Source organism: Caretta caretta, chromosome 9 (assembly GCF_965140235.1).
Source record: "Caretta caretta isolate rCarCar2 chromosome 9, rCarCar1.hap1, whole genome shotgun sequence".
In the NCBI taxonomy this organism is placed as follows: domain Eukaryota; kingdom Metazoa; phylum Chordata; order Testudines; family Cheloniidae; genus Caretta; species Caretta caretta.
The window spans coordinates 1,055,568-1,076,115 of NC_134214.1; the positions used below are offsets into that span (position 1 = coordinate 1,055,568).

Genomic DNA, 20,548 nt, shown 5'->3' on the forward strand with positions numbered 1-20,548 from the left:
TGTCAGGTCTGGGAGTGTGTGGCAATCCTAACAGCTTCGTGATAATGTTTTGTGAGCAGTATTATTATTATTCTACCATGATCACACTGTAGACACCATAACAAATATTATACTTCAACAAAATCCTTAAACTAGCATCAGTTTTTGTGTTTTTTATGGACCCAATTTTTAAAGCACCTTCAACTTAGCGTCTGATTTTGCACTTGCAGTGAAATGTGGGCACTTTTTGATTTGCAAGCTAATTATTTTCTTCTCAGAAAGAACAGTGGTACTCAGTTGAGCCAGTGTGCTGTTTAAATATCAGCTGTCAATCACACCATCAATTTTTATAGGAAAGGGGGGGGTTCTCCCAAGTCTGTATTACATTTTCATACACATTAATGTTTAACTTCTACTATGGATATTACATGCAGTCTGTTTTGATGAAATGGAAAAATTGGAAAGCAGTTGGGTCTAGCAGTGGCTTCAGTAAGTTTCTCCCCTCACCATAAACTTGACTTGTTTTGTTCATTTTACCTTTTCTAGGATAATCCCACAGTAGTCGTTGAAGACTTGCGGCTTTGCACAGTTAAGCATTGCGAAGACATAGAAAGACGTTTCTGCTTCGAGGTGGTCTCTCCAACAAAGTAAGGGGTAATTTTTTTTAAAGTTCATATATAACACAAGTTTTACATACCCATTTCAGACTTGGAATTTAAGAAGGCCATGTAGGGTTCTGGACTAGAGGACCTCTTGAAGTCTCTTCCAATCCTATGATTCTGTGTTTTGGGAGTGGTCACAATGGGAAAAGAATCTCAACCACTTTGTTTTCTAAATTCTGGGACCTGGAGCATGTGATATTCTGGGCAGCCGTAGTGATTATTCAGTCTGCTTTTTGCACTTGTAATAAATATGCATTCTGGTGCTCGTTATACAGTAGTACAGTTGGTAGGCAGATTGCTGCTATATGGATCAGTTGCAGGCAGTACTGTCAGGCTGCTTCTTAATAGTACAAAAAATGGCTTCCAATCACGTCTGATAATTTCTAAATTCAGGAATAAAGCACAACATAATAAAAGAAAAATATTGAATTTTTAAAAAGTAAATATTAGCCCAAGCAGCACCAGATAGTATAAAATACTGCCTAGTGTGTTTAGAGAGAAAAGGCAGCTCTGCATGTGCAAAAACTGGACATTCATGTCACGTTAGTGTCCTGTGGTATAAGGCCAGCTGCTCTTGCGGGGCGCTGTGTGCGCGTGTGTGTTCTCTTCATCTTATTATTTGTCTGTTTCCTGCTCTTTCTCCCTCTACCCTGTAGCCAAATTCTACCTCTATTTGGCTTTTGCCTATCTACGCTTTCTCAACCCTTCAGTTTGACACTTGATTACTTGTTTTCTCTGAATGTTAGTGGGGGCAGCGGCTTTTCCTCTTTAAATCCCTGAAGTCTCCTGCCTTTGAATTCAGTCCCATATGTTAGACATCAGAACTTTGTGCCTTCTCTAGGACTGATGTCCATGTCCTATTTAGTCAGTCATGCAGGTGAATGGGAGTTGAGGATGCAAAGCAGAAACTTCAGGATAACTACATGGAAATTTAAACAGCAAATTAAACCATCCTTTGGATTTCTTAGAGTGTCCTACCAAGGTATCCATCATTTAGATTTGAGTATTTTGAGGCAGGGAACATCTTCATTCTGTGTTTATGAAGGCTCAAGCACATGTCAGCTGTTAACAATAATAGTAACTGTGTGGTATAGTATGTATACAAGGATGTGCTGAAGTTTCTAACATAAAACTTGCTTAAGAGTCTGGGTTTTAATGAGTGAGTCTCTTCTTTGAGCCAATTGGTCAGTTTGCTTGAATCTCAAAGTCTGTCTTATTTCTCATAGAAGCTGCATGCTCCAAGCTGATTCTGAAAAGCTGCGGCAGGCATGGATTAAGGCTGTTCAAACCAGTATAGCTACGGCATACAGAGAGAAGGGGGATGAATCCGAGGCAAGTACATTTACCTTTCAGGATCCAGTAATACAGTAAACCATTTCTGATCCTTTTTTCTTCAAGTGAGAATTGTAGATGAAATTTAATTATTTTTGTGAGGTCTCTGATCTGTCTCTACTCAACTTTTCATCTGGTAAGGTTATTTTGACCATTATGTTTTGAATCAATAACTTCTTTGAGTGATTATCTACCCAGATTTCACAGTTGGAGTGCATGCACCCCATGTGCACAGATGGGGTTATTTTGAATGACAGTGTCTGTTGAGGGGCACAGGTGTGGTTCTGCTCCCACTGTAGATGAGAGAATAAGGGGCAAGGTGGCCTCAACCACCTTGCAGAGCACCAGCATGTGTCCCAGCGCGCAGGGTAAACAATACCAAAAACTACAGAGATCTTGGTCCTCCTTCAGATACCAGTCCTAGCAACAATTCCAACAGCGTCTCTCAGAACTACTGAGGAAATGTCAGTGGTTCCACTCGCAATGCTCATCAGTCTCGCCCTCCAGCAGGGACAAACACCTAGGAAGCAGTTTGGAAGGGACACTTGAGAACTCAGCTAAATCATCTGTGGATCCACCCCCTTGGTTTTTGTTTGGCCTCTATTGTTTCAAAGAAGTCTGAGTTAGGATGACCTTGGACTGGTGGGTCCCAGAGGTTGTGAAGAAAGGTTCTCACCCAGTTTCAAACTATTCATCTCGCCCATACCCACCCTCCACCTCCTGTCCCTCTTCAGGAACTCTTCTAATGAGGCACTTCTACAACTAGAAGTCAGCTCCCTACTACAACTGGGAGCTTTAGAGGAAGTTCCTCAAGCATTGAGAGGAAAATGCTTCTACTCCCACTACTTCTTGATCCCAAAGAGGAATGGTGGGTGGAGACCCATCCTAGTTCTGTGATGTCTGAATTCCTTCATTGATGTTTCAAGTTCTGGATGGTCACCTCCATCAACCCCCATTGGATCCTATGGACTGGTTTGCAGCTCGTGACCTATAGGATACTTATTTCCACATCTAAATAGTCCTGGAACATAAACAATTCCTGCTGTTCATGGTATGAACATCCTGCTCTCAGTACAGAGCCCTACCCTTTGGTCTGGACAGCCTGAGCCACATTAAAAAAGTCGTTCCCCAATAATAGTTGGATTGGGTTATGGGGAACAGCAGCAACTGTTAATTCAGCTTGCAAATTCTCAATTTCCATGTGCACTTTAGCCAAAGGCTCAAGGATTTTGTGACCCCCCCCCCCTACTAACAAAAGCTCTGCCATCTGTCCTGGCAGTATGTCTTCCTCCTGAACAAGATCTCTCCTGACCACAGAAATTTCTGTGCCAGTATCCTTCCACCCAAGAAGTTCTTTGCCATTTACTCTGACAGCCTTTGTGCTTCCCGCCAGGTTGTGCAGTTGCTATTTTTACAAACCCTGTGTGATAAGTGGCAATTGCCTGAGGTGCCTCTGTGCTCTGGGTAGCAGCATTTCCATGAGCTGCTTGCTGCCTGTTCCCACTCAGCACTGGTCATTTATTCCTCAGGTGCTCAGTGGAATTACAATGATAGCACCTTCTGGGCTCTTCTGTTTTTCAGGAGAGTTGGGACGAGGACTGGAGGAATTACTTGGGGAGCTGAGAGCCTACCCTCCCATTCACCCTCCTTCTTCCCAGGGGTAAAATGGGGACCCTGCTTCCCACCAAACTTAAACCCCTCTGCCTGTGATTTATTTCTAATAGATGCTTGGGATTCAAATTCCTCCACAAAAGTAGCAAGCTCTTCAACAGTTTTTTCACCTTTTTTATCCCATAGACACTGTTTCACCTCATCATTAGACATATTCAGGAACTGTTCCTAGGCAACCAGATCACACATTTCAAGCTTCGAAGAAATACCTTTTCCCCTTACACACTTATCCAGTAAATGTCTCATTTGGTTACGTATGCCACATTACTCATTCCAGCCCCTCTCTTAAGGCTTCTAAATTTTACTGTAAGTTTCATGTGTAATCTGAAACTTAGTTTTTAAAACCAATTCCTTAAATTTACCATAATTTGAAGCATTACTAATTGGCATCTTACTGAATATATCCAGAGCTCTCCCAGACAACTTTGGAACTAAAGTGGTCATCTTTTGATCATCAGCAATCTCATGGAGCACTCAGCCTTTCAAAGGTGATGAAATATTCAGCAATGTCCCCAGTCTCGCTATATGCAGAACACAACCACTCCCATTTGTGGATTTTTGGAGAGGTGGGGCCCCCTGGTATGGGGTTCTGATTCCGCTTCTCTAGCAAGGCCAGTTCATGCTGTCTCACTTTTTCTCTCTCCTCCATGTCTTTGGCTTGCAGTTCCAGTGCAGCTTTTTGCCTAGCTGCTTCTGCCTCCATCTGCAGACTCTGTAATTCCATACGTTTTCTGTGTTCTTTTTCGTTTTCTGCTGCCTGCGATCTGCAGAGCTCCAATTTTGCAACTGTTTCACTATCACTCATTTTCCTGCTTTTTCTGCCCCTACTTCCCTTGCCCGAAATAAGCAAACAGAAAATAACAAACTGGTAACCACTTTCTGTTCTCTAGCCAACACGCTTAAAACTCCCTTAAAATCACCACCAGTGTGTCAGAGCAATAAGCTGTGCACATTACCCTGCTCTCTGCGCCACTGTGATGGGTTGACCCCGATTTTCCGGGGTGCCACCTCGTGCTGGGATATCACTGAGCCCCCCTGTTCCACCAGCCTGTACTACTTCACCCTGTCCTGCTGTGCCAGGCCCTCAAGCCTCCTCTAGCACACACAGACAGGTAGGGACACACCCGGCTGCAGAAGGACATAGACACTGGAAATCAGCTCTGCGTGGAAAGACTCAGCTTGAGAATTGCCCTTTCTGGAGTGTAAACCCAAAAAGTTTATTAACTACGAAGGATAGATTTTTAAGTGATTATAAGGGTTAACAAACAGATCAAAGCGCAGATTACTGAGCAAATAAAGCAAATGCAAACTAAGCTCAATACACTAAAGAAACTGGCACCTAAATATTGTTTTAGGCATTTCTTTCACAGGCCAGACGACTTTTTCTGGCCCAGGCTCAACTCTTCTTCTCTCTTCCCTGCCCTCCCCCCAAGTCCTTGTTTCTGAGATCTTCTCAGCAGTCATCCTGTGGGAGGATTCAGTGAAGAAGAAGAAGCCCTGATTAACTTTCTTCCCTGCATTAAATAGGATTTACATATGGCGGGAATCCTTTATTTCCCAGTTTGGTCTTTACCCCTTCTGTGGAAAAATACTAGCAGGCCAAGATGGAGTCCAGTACCAGGTGACAGGATCACATGACCCTGCAATGTCAAAGCAGCATCCCAGGAAGCTTCTCAGGAAGGTGGGAGATTAGCATCTTCAAAGTCCTATTGCCCTCCCTAGTGGCTCATTGACTAACCAGCCAGTCTTGTGGGCATTCCCCAGGTGCAAACACTTTTGTAGTTGATACATAATCTATATTCCTAACTTCAGATACAGAAATGACACATGCCTACAAATAGGATAATCATATTCAGTAAATCATAACCTTTCCAATCGCTTACATGACTCATCTTGCATAAAACCTGTCCTAGTTATGCCATATTCATATCATAAGCATATGGGGCATAGTGTCACAACATCCACACCGACTTTGATGTAATATACAGAATTCATAGGAACAGTGATAGATTCCTAGTTGGCAAAAGGATACCTTCCACAGCACCCAGACATCAGTGACAGACATACGACAATTTTATGTGCACCCAGTAACGCAAGTGAAAATCTGCCTGAAGCTACTGGGGCTCATGTCGTGTATGACCTGCAGCTTGCTAAACCTCAAAGGGTGGTTAAGATCTGTGTATTAACCCAAGAGAGACTGTAAGGACATGTGGATACCTCTCCACAGAGAGCCTTTCTTCATTAGACTAGTGGATACACCCAGACCAGGAGTGCACAGGAGCTCCGTTGTCTGCCTCCCTCCCTTAGAATAATCTGATCATGAGTACCTTCACCTATAGGTGGGGAGCACACTTGGACCAACTCTAGATTCAGGGGAAGTGGTTGGCTCTCATGTCATTCCTTCATATCAGTGTGTTGGAACTCCAAATAATTCGATTGGCATGCAGAGTATTCTTACCTCTCCTTTAGGGTCTCCCTGTGCAAGTGCTTATATACAATACCATAGTGATGCACTACATCAACAGGCAAGGAAGGGCCCTATCCTCCCCCTGGTGCCAAGAAGCTATGAGTCTGTGGATATGGAGTATTCGGCACCAGGTCACCCAGTAGCTTTCCATCTCCCAGGCCTTAGGAACATCTTGGTGGGCCAACTCAGCAGAGATTCTCCAAGAGCCACAAGTGGCCCCTCAAGCCCTTGGCCCTCCAGACAGTCTTTTGCAGATGCGGCTACCCAACAATAGACTTGTTTGTGTTATGCCACAGCGACAAATGCTAGAGGCTCTGCTCCAGAGGAGGCGGAGTCTGGGATTCCTCACAGGTGCTTTCCTCATCCCTTGGTCTCCAGACCTCATATATGCTTTTCTCCAGGGTCCTGTGAAAGTTCAAGCAGGATTCAGGGACAGTCATCCTGATAGCATCCGCTTGGGCCAGACAGTTCTGGTACCATACCTGATGAAACTGTCAGTTCAGAGGCCAGTCACCTCACTGAGTCTGCCTCGCCTGCTCTCTCAGAATAACAGTCAAGTCCTGCACCTGAACCCAGAGTAACTGAACATGACTGCCTGGATACTGGCTGGCTGATGTTCCCCAGGAGGAGTTGTTTGCTGGCAGTCCTTGACATCTTGCTGCAGAGCAGGAAACTGTCCACAAGACAAACTTACCAATGTAAATGAAGCAAGATGGATTGATTAAGTCACTTATTTAAATCACTGATTTTTAATAATTTAGATCAGCGAGCAGGAGACTTTGTCATCAATTTTAATTTTGTTTTGCATTTGTATTTTTCTACGGAAAGATTGATTCTCATTGATTTGATAACTATTAAAATATGTTGATTTGTAACTACATATAGTCTTTACCCAGTTTTTCTGACTAGGAGGATACACTATCATCTACACACATTTATTTAAGCCGTTATATAGCTTAACTTACATTTATTCAGAATATTAATTTTTACATTTTTATGTTAGAAAGTGGTGAATGATGCATTTCTTATTTAGTAAAATTATTAGTTTTTTAACTTGTGATTTGTGTCAAGCTGTATTTGGATGGAAATTCAAACAAATTAAAATGCACAAGCATTTCAGATTGTTTATTAGTTAAATAAAATGACCTTAAATGAGCTGTATGCATAAGGGAAAAATGGTTATAAAAACATGTCTTGCATTTAAAACTAACTGATTTATTAAACAAAAGTATTATCTGTTAGTGAATTGATCTAATTTTTTCTGGTCACCATGTCCTTCAAGATTTTAGAACTAGTAGCTTTCATCCTCGAACACCCAATTGTTGTTCTGTAGAGTGGGAGAGGATAACAAGCTTTCCTGCTGTTTCAGCTTTCAGATGTTTTCTTACTTTGAATGAACTAGTTTTTTAACTGAACTGGTTTAATAAACTGAAATTAAGAAATTATTCTCTCTGTACCTGTAAAAAAGACTACTGCTATCAAAGCTGATTTAGCACTTCAGCAAACTCTGGGTGCAGGTACTTAGCCAGTGACTTCCACAAGTTCAGTGATTTGACTTTCTTTGAAACTTGGCGACAAGCATGTACTGCTTACTATTGTTTAATGTATCTGATTTTAATAGATTATACTAAGGTTAGTCCTTAACATAGGTTGTCAAAGTTTCAAATTTAAATGATTTAGTTTTTTAAAAATCAACCCATATTTAAATAAAAAATCCTATTTTTAAAAATAAAATTTCAAATACTGATTTTTTTTTTCCTCCACCTTACTGTAGGGGGATTAACCATGTTTGTCCCTATGTATATTCCACATGTGACATGCACGTGCATCAAGTGCTTGAGACTCAAAAACCTTTCAAGTAGTGTCTGTTGGTCCATGCCTGTGCCCTGGTCCACGCCTGCGTCCAGGGTATAAGGGGAGGTACGAACCAACTGCCTCTGCAATTCCTTCTTACCATCACGTGGCCTGAGTTGGAATCTCTTGTGTCTGAAGATAACTTTGCACTCTTTCTTATCTATAAATATAATTGCATCCAGTTCTTAGTCTAGTGTATTTGGTAGTCTCTTTATAGTTAGTGTAGATCAGCTTTTCCCTGCACCAGGGACCCTCTCCATTTCCCCTCTTCGGAGGAGAACTATGCCCAGGGTTCAAGCACTCTCTCTTGTCCTTGCTGCTACTTGGTCAGCAACGACCACCAGTGCTATCTTTACTGCCTTAGAGAGGCACGTTTCTCTGCCCTTTCCTCCCTGGACCCGAGGGATGAGAGCTTCGACTGTGGAAATACCTCATGGATAAAGTGGTGAGACCTCAGTTGGATCCAGGCTGGGGTGAGTTCCCCGTTCGTTGGCCTCAGCACTCGAGTAGCACCCCTCCGAGCATAAGCTCTGGAGCGGAGGCCAGATCTGATAAAGCTAAAAACTTTGTGTCAGGCTTCTCATGAGAGTTGAGGACACCAGTCACAGAAACAAGAAAAAATGCCCTTCCGGGTCTGTTCCCAAGAGAGAGGATCCCTCTTCGACTCCTTCCAAATCGGGTGAGCTCTCGCGTTCAGGTCCTAAAGACTTAGTCCCACTTAAGCCTCCCAACCATGAGGGTAAGGTGCACAGGAGCAAGTGTGACATTTTGGAGATCACCAAGATCAGTAAGTGTTTCTCTCACCATCTGCCCTATAACCTCAGGTGCCTTCATGCTCTTCTGCTGTAGCTCACATCCCAGATGCTGGACCAGCTGCTGGTCTCCTCCCTGAGTAGCTTTGCTGCTAGGCAACCAGTGAGCCCAGCTGCAGTGCCTTTGAACTGACAGAGTAACCACAGCCCCTGATTGGCTGCTGATTTACCAGCCATGCTTATAAGCCTGGCCCGATAGTAGATGAGCGGATGTTCAGTGCGTACCAGTCCTGCAGCTATGCTTGCCCTTGTTCCAGCCATGCTCCAGCCTGCGTCCAAGGCTTGCCCCTGCTCTGCACCAGCCCTGTTCCCTTCTGGCTCCACTGCTCCACTTCTTCCCTACGACTCTGGCTCTGGCATTCAGCTTCTGTCCCTCCAGTACTGACCCTTGGCCCGTTCCTGAACTCTGTCTACCCTGGACCTAGCTCTAATCTCCCATTTCACTAGGCTCGACTGTCCACAGCTCAGTGGCAACACCTACCTACAAGCCCAGGGTCTCACCCTGGCTTCCACTAGCCCAGTTACTACTTGTAGGGTAACCCCAATAGCGCTTCTTGTCCTAAGTCTGCCCAAGTCCATCCTTTCCGAGTTCTTAGGTACCTTATGCTCAGACTGTTCCCCTCCATCAGCCCCTTGGCCATCCACTCACTTTGGCATCCACATGCCACACAATTTGCAAATAGAGGGCTGCTTGGGGTGGAAAAGTAAACAAAAGATTTACTTAATAGAAAAACCGATTCAAAGCTGAAATAGCGAGGGAAAGCAAACAGTCAGGTTACACATAAAATAAGCATAAACGCAACATCAGGCTTTGTTCTTCTGTATTAGATAAAATCCCTTTTCTAATGAGAGTTACCTATTGCCTTTGGACAGTTTCCCACGTATCCCCCTAGCTTGGGGATCAAGGGTTCACTTACAGCTTCCGACTTAAAGACTGCTCCTCAGTTTCTGGAGGCCAACCCTAAGACACATGCCTGCTTTTACAAAGCTTCTCACCCCTCCCTCCACCCCACCCCCCCAATACATGGTGACTCATGGTCATACAGACTGTGGAGATCCCCTCTTGATTCGAGAGCCGGGATGTCTTTCCATTACGTTCAGTGGTCCACCATTGTCCTTTCCTGGGCTGGAAAATGGATGTGTACTTGAAGTTGGTCTAGTGTCAATGACTGGCTGGGAGGTGCCTTTCCCTGTCTGATTGCTCACTGTACTACTGTAAGGTGGAGCTGAAGTTTTATAGACTGAGGCTTATAATTCCCTGGAGGACATCTTCGCCCTCCCATACCCATAATCGCCTGGGCTTTCAGGTTCAGTCCTTCTGAGGTAAGTATCCACACCAGAAAAGGAATCAACTTCAAGGAGAAAGAGCTACTCCACTGACCCTGAGTGGGAGATACACAATTCAGTGCTAAACAAAATCTTCATTCAGTGGGAAACTCCATTGTGGGACCTATTCATCTCTGATATACAAGGAGTTCAACATATACTGCACTAGAGCAGCACTGGGTTGGGACTCCAAGGCGATGCCTTTCTACAATCCTGGAAAGACCACTTGAACTTTTCCCCCTGTTTTGCTGCTGCTGTAGGTTCTGTGGGAGGTTCATCATGACAAAGTGCAAGTCATTGTTATTGCATTCAACTGGCCCAGGCTATTCTGATTTCCAGACCTCCTGTGAATGTCTACCCATCCACCATCCAACCCTTCCTGCATCTATCACTAGAGAATGGCAGGACTAGACATCCCAGCCCATACGGTTTCCACCTCACGGCCTGGTGTCTGGAAGGGGATCAGACCTAGAGCGTTCATGTTCGGAGGCTGTTCATCAAACTATTCTTAATCACAGCAGACAAGACTCCACCAGAAAATGCTATCTTGCTAAATGGAGGCACTTCTCTACCTGGGCACAACAAAATCATTTATCTCCAGAGACAGCAGGTATTCCTGTTTGTTCTAGAATACCTCCTCACTCTTGAGAAGTTGGGCCTTCGTATTCACTTGCTGCTGGTCCACCTAGCAGCAATCAGTGCCTTGCATCTTTGAGTAGAGGTCTAGTCTATTTTGACTCACCCCATAACACTCAGATTCCTGAAGGGTCTCACTAGGGCCTTCCCACCAGAATTGAAGCCAACAGCTAACTGGGACCTCTGTCTTGTACTCTCAATACTTACTAAGCTGCCCTTTCAACCGCTGGCCATGTGCTTGATGTTCCACCTATTCGCAAAGGTTGCCTTCCTTATCACCATCACATCAGCCAGGATGGTGAGTGAGCATGATTGAATGCAATCATGGCCAACCTACCATAGGGAACTTGTCAAAAAGAAAAGGTATCCCTTTGCCTCAACCCAAAATTCATCCCTAAGGTAAGTTCTGGGTTCCACATAAATCAAGTCCATTAACTTACTGGTATTCTTTTCAAAGGTTTATAACTCCAGTAAGGAGAGGAGGCCTGACTCTCAGATGAGCTTTGGCATTCTGCCTACAAAGAATGAAACCAAAATGCCTTGACTATTTGTTGCTATAGCAGAGTGAGCACAAGGACAAGTAATACCTGTTCAGAGACTGTCTACATGGATTTCTATCCTCCTTTACTGTCAGTGCATCTCCCTCTCCAGGACGGTGTAAGGGCCCATTCTACTGGAGCACAAGCAACCTCAGAAGCATCTCTTTGATACTCATCTATGGTGGACCTTTGTAAGGTGGCAGCCTGGGGTTCCAGCCACACTTTCGTGAAGCATTACACTTTAGTCTAAGCCTCTTCTGCAGATGCAGGTTTGGAACATGTTATGGGCATCTGTACCACCTGCATCCTTGTGGCCCCCCCCCCCCCCCCCATTTGACTCTTGCTTACCAGTCACCCATGTGTGGAATACACAAGGATCAGCACTCAAAGAAGAAATGGAGGTTGGTTACTTGTAACTGGTGGTTTTTTGAGATACGTGATCCCTATCTGTATTCTACCACCTGCCCACTTTCCCTTCTGCTTTGGATTGGATTCACGGTAGTGAAGGAACTGGAGAGGCAGGTGGTCCACAGCTCCCTTTATAACCCTTGCTGCTGAGCACAAGGAGCTCCAGGGCATAGGTGCAGACCAGTAGATGCTGCTTGCAAGATTTTCTGATCTCAGGTTCCTGGTGCGTGTGCATATTGGATGTTTTTGTAGTTACATATCTTTCCTTTCAGTTGTTGTTTAGCAATTAAAGAGTTATAGATAAATGTGGAAGCTTCCTCCAGGGCCATAGCAATGTTAACTGCTGTGTCTCTAGTTCTTCTTCTTCTTTTTTTTTTTTTTTGGTTGCCTCTTTGTAGAAACTAGAGAAGAAATCGTCGTCCCCTTCTACAGGAAGCCTAGAATCTGGCAGTGAGTCAAAAGAGAAGTTGTTAAAAGGAGAAAGTGCGCTACAGCGGGTTCAGTGTATTGGTGGTAACATCACCTGTTGTGATTGTGGCCTGGCAGATCCTCGTTGGGCCAGTATCAACCTAGGAATCACATTGTGTATTGAGTGTTCTGGGATACACAGGTAGGTAAACCCTTCACACATGCCTCATTTCATGCAGCATGGCCAAAGCATTACTTCATTATGAGGTGTTTTTTCCATCTTGTAACGTGTTTGGAGGCAAGATTAGAGACCCCTGCATGCAGATAGAATTAAGATAACAGCTTGATCTGCAAGAGGGACTAGTAAGCCTGCTTAACATAAGACAGTATGTTAGCGTACAGTAGTTACGTATTAATGTGAGGTGTTTTTTTTTTCTCCCCTGTTTAGGAGTCTAGGAGTTCACTTTTCAAAAGTTAGATCCTTAACACTAGATACATGGGAGCCTGAACTTCTAAAGGTATGGTAATCCTTTATGAGAAGAGAGTTTCTAAAAATGATAGTAATAGTTTGTAGCAGGAATTGAATTTATTTGTCTAATTGTTGGTCTAGAGCTTGTGCTTGGAAATGTCTGTTGGCACGGAACAATTAGTAGTGGGCCAAGTAGCCTTGGAAAGTGAGAGAGGATTATCATATTTTTTATTCACAGCATTTTCAACCTGATTTAAGCACAATAGCTAATGAAATCTGAGTTACAAACCAAAGCCCAACACCATTTGAAAAAAGGGATTCCAAGGCTTCGCTTGGTATAGAATATTGATGTTCAAGACATTACTACAGTTGCTTCAGATTTCTTGTGTGTGCGCATTGTGGGGGGAGGAGAGAGTTATGTGTATGTACTGTGACGGGGCAAGGGCAGATGGCTTTAGTAATGTAGTGGGAGATGGATATATTAGCCCCAGGCTAGCCAAATCCCTGTTACCAGGATAAGCAAATGGCAGCTGCTCCAGGTCAATTAAAACACCTAGGGCCAATTAAGATCCTTCCAGAAAGCAGGGAAGACAGCTAGGTTGATTGGAATACCTGAAGCCAATCCAGGTCTGGCTGAAACTAGTTAAAAGCCTCCCAGTTAAAAGCCTCCCAGTTAGTCAGGTGGGCATGTGTGTCAGGAGCTGTAGGAGGAAGCCGTGCTGCTGGAGATACTAAGCAGTACAAATCATAACAGGCATAAGGAAGGAGGCCCTGAGGTAAGGGTGAAGTAGATATTGAGGAAGTGAGGGCTGCTGTGGGGACGTGGCCCAGGGAATTGTACGTGTCCTGTTTCCAAAAAGTCCGCTACCATAGCTGATACTATAAGGGTCCCTGGACTGGAGCCTAGAGTAGAGGGTGGGCCTGGCCTCCCCCCTCCATTCCCTGATGAATCACTGAGACTAGGAGACGACAGAGACTGTGCAAGGGAGGGTAGCTTCTCCTCGTCTCCCTTGCTGTCTTATGTTGAAAATGGCACAGTAGACTGTGACCCGTGCCTCTCGAGAGAGAAGGGCTATGGGGAGGGTCACAGTGAGCCTCTGAGGCTATCATAATCCGCCAGGAAGCGCGGGACCCACTGAGACAAGATCGGAGCTTTGTCACAGTACGTATTTATCAGAATGGTGTGATTATTAAGATCCAATGTCACCTGATGAATAGAAAAAATGCTTTATACATTTGTGCAGTTGGATAGCTCGTCCAAAGCATTTGTTTCTAGCTAGGATGGTTCACAAGTTATTGGGCCTTACTGCTTTTCTAATCCTAAAGAATAACCCTGTAAAAATGGCAGCAGGGATAAGGGTGCGGATTTCATCTTACTTGTGTTGTGGATTTCCACCTCAAATGTGTTAATTTTACAATTAAGCACTCCCCGCCCCTTTAAAAGTCAGGTTAGCAATCTCTGTCTGGGTCTGAGAGTCAAGCTGCATTCTTTCCTTCTGACACACCACTCCCAATAACAGTTCTGCAAGGGAAATTCTGCTTGCAGTGACACCTGTGCAGCCCCTGTACCGTTGAGGGTTTTGTACAGATGTAAGTGATTGGAGCTGATTCTGTTGATGCATGAGATGGACTAGAACTCAGTGTATTGCCTCTTATGTGTGCAGGCTCTGCAGGACTAAGAGGGGTATATTCAGTAAAAGGTGCAGGTATGGCTGAGTGAATAAAAGAACTGTTGAGCACGAGGGTGGTGCAATTTTTACATAATCACTTTTCAGACTAGAATCACACTTTAACCTGCTGCTAGTCCCTTGACAGAGTAGTTCTTTTTTGGTATTTGCCATTTACCAGCCCAAACTGTTTTTTCATCAGCTCATTTGGAAGTCTGTTTTCTTTTATTCACCACTCTTGTTTCATTACCCCTACTCTGACAAGGTTTGTTAAACTATTGTAAATGAAAGATATCTCAAGAGGCCCAAACACTGTGGTGATGGGCGAGGTGTGAATATCACTCAGAGAGATAATGCCTTTTATAGTTGTGCTGATATTTTCTTGTCTTGTAGCTGATGTGTGAATTGGGGAATGATGTCATCAATAGAATATATGAAGCAAAAGTTGAAAGAATGGGAGTTAAGAAGCCACAACCTGGAAGCCAAAGGTAGTGATTTAGTTTGGTTTTACTGATCTTCTTGTAACTAGTGCTATAAATGTTCTCCCTTTAAACTCTCTGCATTGTCACTTAGCACAAATAACTTAATTTTGTCTTTGTGTTGCTAATTTGTGCCCATTTTGCACCATTGCTCCTTCGGGTCAAATGCCTAATGGTTACAGTTTCTCTTTCATCACTATTGCTTTAATCCTCTGTGGAACAGTGTATTTCTCTCTGCTTCCATTCAGCAGCCCAGCATTTTCTGGGGCGAGGAAGTAAAGTCTGCTTTTCTCTGACATGCTTTTGCCAGGAAATTCTCAAAACTAATTTGGTTCATAGACGCTGCTTATGGTGGAGACTAAAGCTTTTGTGTTCTCCTCAGCACTGCACCATATTCTCCCTCTTGGCCTTCTGCTTAGCTCCCTTCACCCTTTCCCCAGTCTCTTCCTCCCACAATCCTGTCATTTTCTGTCTCTTCCAGCCTTAGGCTATATCTACACTACAGACCTTACAGTGACACAGCTGAACCACTCAACTGTGCTGCTGTAAGGTCTCTCGTGCAGCTGCTCTCTGCTGGTGAGAAAGCTCTTCCACTTGCATAATTAACGAGTGGCGGTAGCTATTTGAGGGGGAGAATGTGTCCCACTACCATAGCACTGTCCACACCGGTGCTTTTGTCAGTGAAACTTATGTCAGTCAGGGGTGCGGTTTTTTTCACACCCCTTACCGACAAAAGTTTTGCCGATGAAAGTACTAGTGTAGCCAGAGCCTTACTTTAGCCTCCTCTGCGTGTGTAAAGTCTTCCTCTACCTGTTCAACTGCTTCTGTTCCACCTTATTTTCATCTCCCACCAGTTCTCGTGTACATTAATTTCTCCCTCAGCTCCTTCTCTGCCACCATCTCTTTGCTGCTGGCAGCGTTTGTTATGACCCTAGCTCTCCTGGCATCCCTGTTATCTCCCACCAGCCTTATTCCACCTGCTGCTCCCTCCCAGCATTCCTTCCCTTGTTCTCTTCCTTCTGAAGCTGTCACTCAATCTCCAGCAAAGCTACCATATCTCATACCCTCTCCTCCTGCCCTTGTGAACATGTGACTGGTCCCTGGGACGCAGTTTGCACAGATCCCTCTGAGTGCCCTTTCTTTCCCCCTCCCCCCCGGACACTGTTGCCTTCTGTTGGCCCTTTCAGCTTTTCTTTAGCTCTCTGCCCTGTCCAAATCCTCGCCTTTCTCCTCCAGGAGGCCATCATTGGCCATCCTTATCCTGTGCTGATGCTGATTCCCTAGTTTTTCCCTTTTCTCAGTCCCCATCCCTTAACCTGAGTGACTTCAACTTTTATGCTGATGACAGTCTGACTCCAGGGCTACTCAATTCCTCGCAGTCAGCCTGCAGCAATGAAATATACCTCTACCAACTATCTCTGCCACTCCATGACTGACCTCTTCACAAAACAGTGCTCTTTTGAGTCCTTTGCATCAGGGTTCCCTCTCTCATCGTCACGTTATTGCATTTAATTCTTATTATGTTCTCAACAACCTTCAAGTAGGTATTTCTGATCTTGCCACTCTGTCTCCTCTCATTCCTTCCTATGCTTCATGGTCAAGCTGTGCCCAATCATGCATAACAATAGGCCTCTAAACTTTCATTCTGTGGGTCACTTTATAAGAGAGCTCTTTGTAGAACACTTCCATACCCAAATTCCCAGTTCCCTCCTGCATGTTCTTACACAGCTTCATGCTCTGGACCACCACGCTTTGCAGATCACTCATGGTGCATGGACACTAGAAAACCACTGTTGCAGAATGCTTGACATCATTCCCACGAGCGTCTTAGCTATTCTTCAGTAACTCCAGTGATGGTGGTTTCATCAACCCTTTCGTTAATTTATTCCTATACTTGATTGCTCTTTCTTAGCTTGCACCTGAAAGGTGGCTGAAAAATAAAATCACCTGTTTGTCTCTGCCACACATTTTGTGTGTACCTGGTGATGGCACCCTGAGGTGAGGAAGAAAGCGCATTTCAGTGCAGATTATGCTGCAGCTGCCTACTTTGCACCTAGCATCATTCATTACTCACGTGTCCAGCCCTTATAATCTTAACTTTCCCAGGCATAACATTAATATTTACATAAAAATCTAAATGGACAATATTTTATTAGGTTGCTGTTACATATATAAAGATACGGTATACAGATGTTTCTAAAGTATGACACACTATCATAGGTTTCAGAGGAACAGCCGTGTTAGTCTGTATTCGCAAAAAGAAAAGGAGTACTTGTGGCACCTTAGAGACATATCTATTCAGGGGACACCATCACAGGGCCTAATAACATCAGCCACACTATCAGAGGCTCGTTCACCTGCACATCCACCAATGTGATATATGCCATCATGTGCCAGCAATGCCCCTCTGCCATGTACATTGGTCAAACTGGACAGTCTCTACGTAAAAGAATAAATGGACACAAATCAGATGTCAAGAATTATAACATTCATAAACCAGTCGGAGAACACTTCAATCTCTCTGGTCACGCAATCACAGACATGAAGGTCGCTATCTTAAAACAAAAAAACTTCAAATCCAGACTCCAGCGAGAAACTGCTGAATTGGAATTCATTTGCAAATTGGATACTATTAATTTAGGCTTAAATAGAGACTGGGAGTGGCTTAGTCATTATGCAAGGTAGCCTGTTTCCTCTTGTTTTTTCCTACCCCCCCCCCCCCCCAGATGTTCTGGTTTAACTTGGATTTAAACTTGGAGAGTGGTCAGTTTAGATGAGCTATTACCAGCAGGAGAGTGAGTTTGTGTGTGTATGGGGGTGGGGGGGATGTGAGAAAACCTGGATCTATGCAGGAAATAGCCCGACTTGATTATGTAAAGAGTTGTCACTTTGGATGGGCTAGCACCAGCAGGAGAGTGAATTTGTGTGGGGGGGTGGAGGGTGAGAAAACCTGGATTTGTGCTGGAAATGGCCCACCTGTTGATCACTTTCGATAAGCTATTACCAGCAGGACAGTGGGGTGGGAGGAGGTATTGTTTCATATCCTCTGTGTGTATATAAAGTCTGCTGCAGTTTCCACGGTATACATCTGATGAAGTGAGCTGTAGCTCACGAAAGCTCATGCTCAAATAAATTGGTTAGTCTCTAAGGTGCCACAAGTACACTATCATAGGAGCTATTCTAAACATGGAGTTTGGTTTTCTTATAAACTTGTGTTCATTCACTCAGCATTCTCAAAAACTCTTCTCTTGGGCTGAAACAGATGCAGGCTTACTTCCAAAGTGAACTTTAAGTCTGTTCAAGAATTTTGCATTTTAGAGAGCTGGAAAATATTGTTTTCAGCTTTCTTAAAAAAAAATTATACATGCAAATAACTCAGAGGCTGAACTGCATTACTTTAATAATGGCTTTCATATGAATGTGTGCACTACTTACTGTGTTCAGTAAAGTTAATATAACTTCATTGATGTTTGTCTGTGCCAGGCAGGAGAAAGAGGATTATATCAGAGCAAAATACGTGGAAAAAAAATTTGTGGAGAGACAGCCTGCATCAGTGTCTCCTGAGCATGGAACAAAAGTTCTGCCTCAAAGTCAGGAGGAAAAGAGGCACAACATCCCTGAAAAATCCCCTTTGGCTGGTGAACATGTCACAGCTTCTCCAACAGGTATTTACACCCCCCATCCTTGTATCTATTAGCATGTTCTTTTAAAATGTGTCACTGATATTTTATTTACTGAATTGCTATCTCAGTAAAGAGAAGGCAGAGCTGGGTCTCAGTTGTTCAAAGTCTGTTTCAGAGGCTCAGGGGAAATATTATACTTGCCCTGGAGTGTGTTTGATTTTAAGGGGGAGGAGCATCTTAAATTCAGACATGTACTAATCACAGTCTTTCCTCCCTATTTTTATCATCCTAAACTTTCCCAATAACTTCTTCCTGCCCTTTCCCCTCCTTGCTGCCTGCTTTGTGCTTTGCTAACTTGCATGTCCCCAGCGGTTGCTGTAAGTAGCGACGAGGTGAGGCGGGAGTCTCTGTTCTGTCCTGATGAGCTAGATTCACTCTTCTCCTACTTTGATACCTCTTCAAAACTGCGTAGTAGTAAGTACTACTCTCATGATGGGTTCAGCATCTGCATTGTGGTCCATTGTGTGGCGTGGTCATCTCTCTACCTATAGTCCATTGTCTCCAAGCTATTGCATTGCTTCGTGTTTCCATGAAATAATTTTAAGCTTTTGACTTATCCTGACCTCTTTCCTTTTTATAAAATGGTTGCAGCTTGAACCACTGTAAGTGTCTGGATCAAAAGTGCAGTTTCAGATTATTTCTTTGAATACATTAGAAATATTGAATCGTTACCGCTGTTCCCTTAAAAATAACTGGTAATGAATTCAGGACTAAGTATAAGAGATGGGTACCTTAGTAGCGTGAACTCTAATACGTTTTTTCCTGAAAACAGTAAGAAGCAGTGACAGTGGGACCCAGCACAGTGCCAATGACCGTAGAGAACACCTCGCTTCCACCATCTCCACAAACAGTTTGTATGAGCCAGGTCCGTTTGATCTTGCACTTAAAGATGGGACTTAAGTGATTTCTTTTTCTGATTTAAAAACATGCTAGCAAAAAGCAGACTGCGACTTGCTGGTCCCAGTAAATACTGGTGGTATTACTAAGATTTCCCCTTTTCCCCCTCCTGTTCCAAGTGTCGTTTTAATATAGCTGCTAATTCCTGCGAGCAGCAGTATTGTCTTTCACCCGTTCTCCCTCTCATGTGTGGTAGCAGGAAGGTAGCTGAATCCTTCTACATCCCACTGGAAGATGTTTTTCTGCCTCAGATAATACCAACTGGAATTTATTTTTACATCATTTAGAGCAGTGCTGTTTTGACTGTCCTCTGAAGGAAGGCTTCTGGCATTAAAGACTTACATCCCTCGTTAGCCACCATTCATAAAAATTGCAAATAGGTGTCCAGAGGAACATATATAAATGGTTGAATATATATTGCATCCTGGTAGCTGGAATTCTGACTTACTCAGAAAGAGTGGGAACTTAATGAATGTACAATTCTTGTTGGAGACTGAAAGCAGAGCAATGAAACAGTCAGAGTTGGGAGTTCCTTTAAAAGTTGCTCTTATTTCCCCAAGATACCTTCATTAGCCCAGCTAGTAAAAACTGAAGTGTTTTCGGTCTTGTCATAGGGTGGTCTGGGCCTGAAGAGCTCTCCTGCCGCGTGCTGCAGCATGATGGGCACACCTGCCTGATTTCCCCCCTGCAGACTCTGTAGAAATAGTCAAAAGTCTTTCTGAGGACAAACAGCCCTTCTGAGGTTCATTTATTGCAGAAGTCCCATGCACATAAATCATAACAAAGCATGTCCCATTCTATAGAATTTCCCCAGCATCATCCAAATGGTACATGCAACACACAGCTCTGGTGCCCCCACAAGGCCTCAGCCCTCCGGCGCAGCCCTGGCACTCTTCACCATGCCCCAGCCCACACTTCCATACGGAGTGCAACTCTGTTCTTCCCAGCGGGTACCTGGCAGCATCCGTCACTCCCTATAGCCCTCTCACTGTTCCCCTGGGTCCAGCTCTCCAGCATGGAGACGTTAGCCAGTAAGCCTCTCCCCTGCTCTCAAGCTCTGGCTCTCCGGCTTGGGACATAGACTAGCAAACCTCTCTTGCTGCTCTCTTTGCCTTCAGCCTTCCCCCAGGAACGACCTTCTGCTTCCTTCTGGGACCATCCAACAGCCCTGATCCTTGGCAGCTCTCACCTGTCCCTGATTCCCACTCAGGCAGTTCTGATTCACCAGGTCTCTCTCTTTGTGCATCTCCCTAGTCTGT

At 44.1% G+C, this 20,548-nt stretch overlaps 1 protein-coding gene across 5 annotated transcripts in view; it reads left to right on the plus strand.

The window, feature by feature from the left end:
- ACAP2 (ArfGAP with coiled-coil, ankyrin repeat and PH domains 2) overlaps window positions 1-20,548 on the plus strand; it is a 117,706-nt gene that overhangs the window by 77,353 nt on the left and 19,805 nt on the right. For 2 of the 5 annotated variants that reach the window (XM_048864520.2, XM_048864521.2), the window contains 8 exons: window positions 526-626; window positions 1,868-1,973; window positions 12,085-12,296; window positions 12,543-12,612; window positions 14,624-14,718; window positions 18,193-18,374; window positions 18,702-18,806; window positions 19,165-19,257. In XM_048864520.2, coding sequence (XP_048720477.1) covers window positions 526-626; window positions 1,868-1,973; window positions 12,085-12,296; window positions 12,543-12,612; window positions 14,624-14,718; window positions 18,193-18,374; window positions 18,702-18,806; window positions 19,165-19,257 — 964 coding nt within the window. The remainder of the gene's footprint in view (window positions 1-525; window positions 627-1,867; window positions 1,974-12,084; window positions 12,297-12,542; window positions 12,613-14,623; window positions 14,719-18,192; window positions 18,375-18,701; window positions 18,807-19,164; window positions 19,258-20,548) is intronic. The other 3 variants (XM_048864522.2, XM_048864523.2, XM_048864524.2) reach the window with 2 other exon arrangements.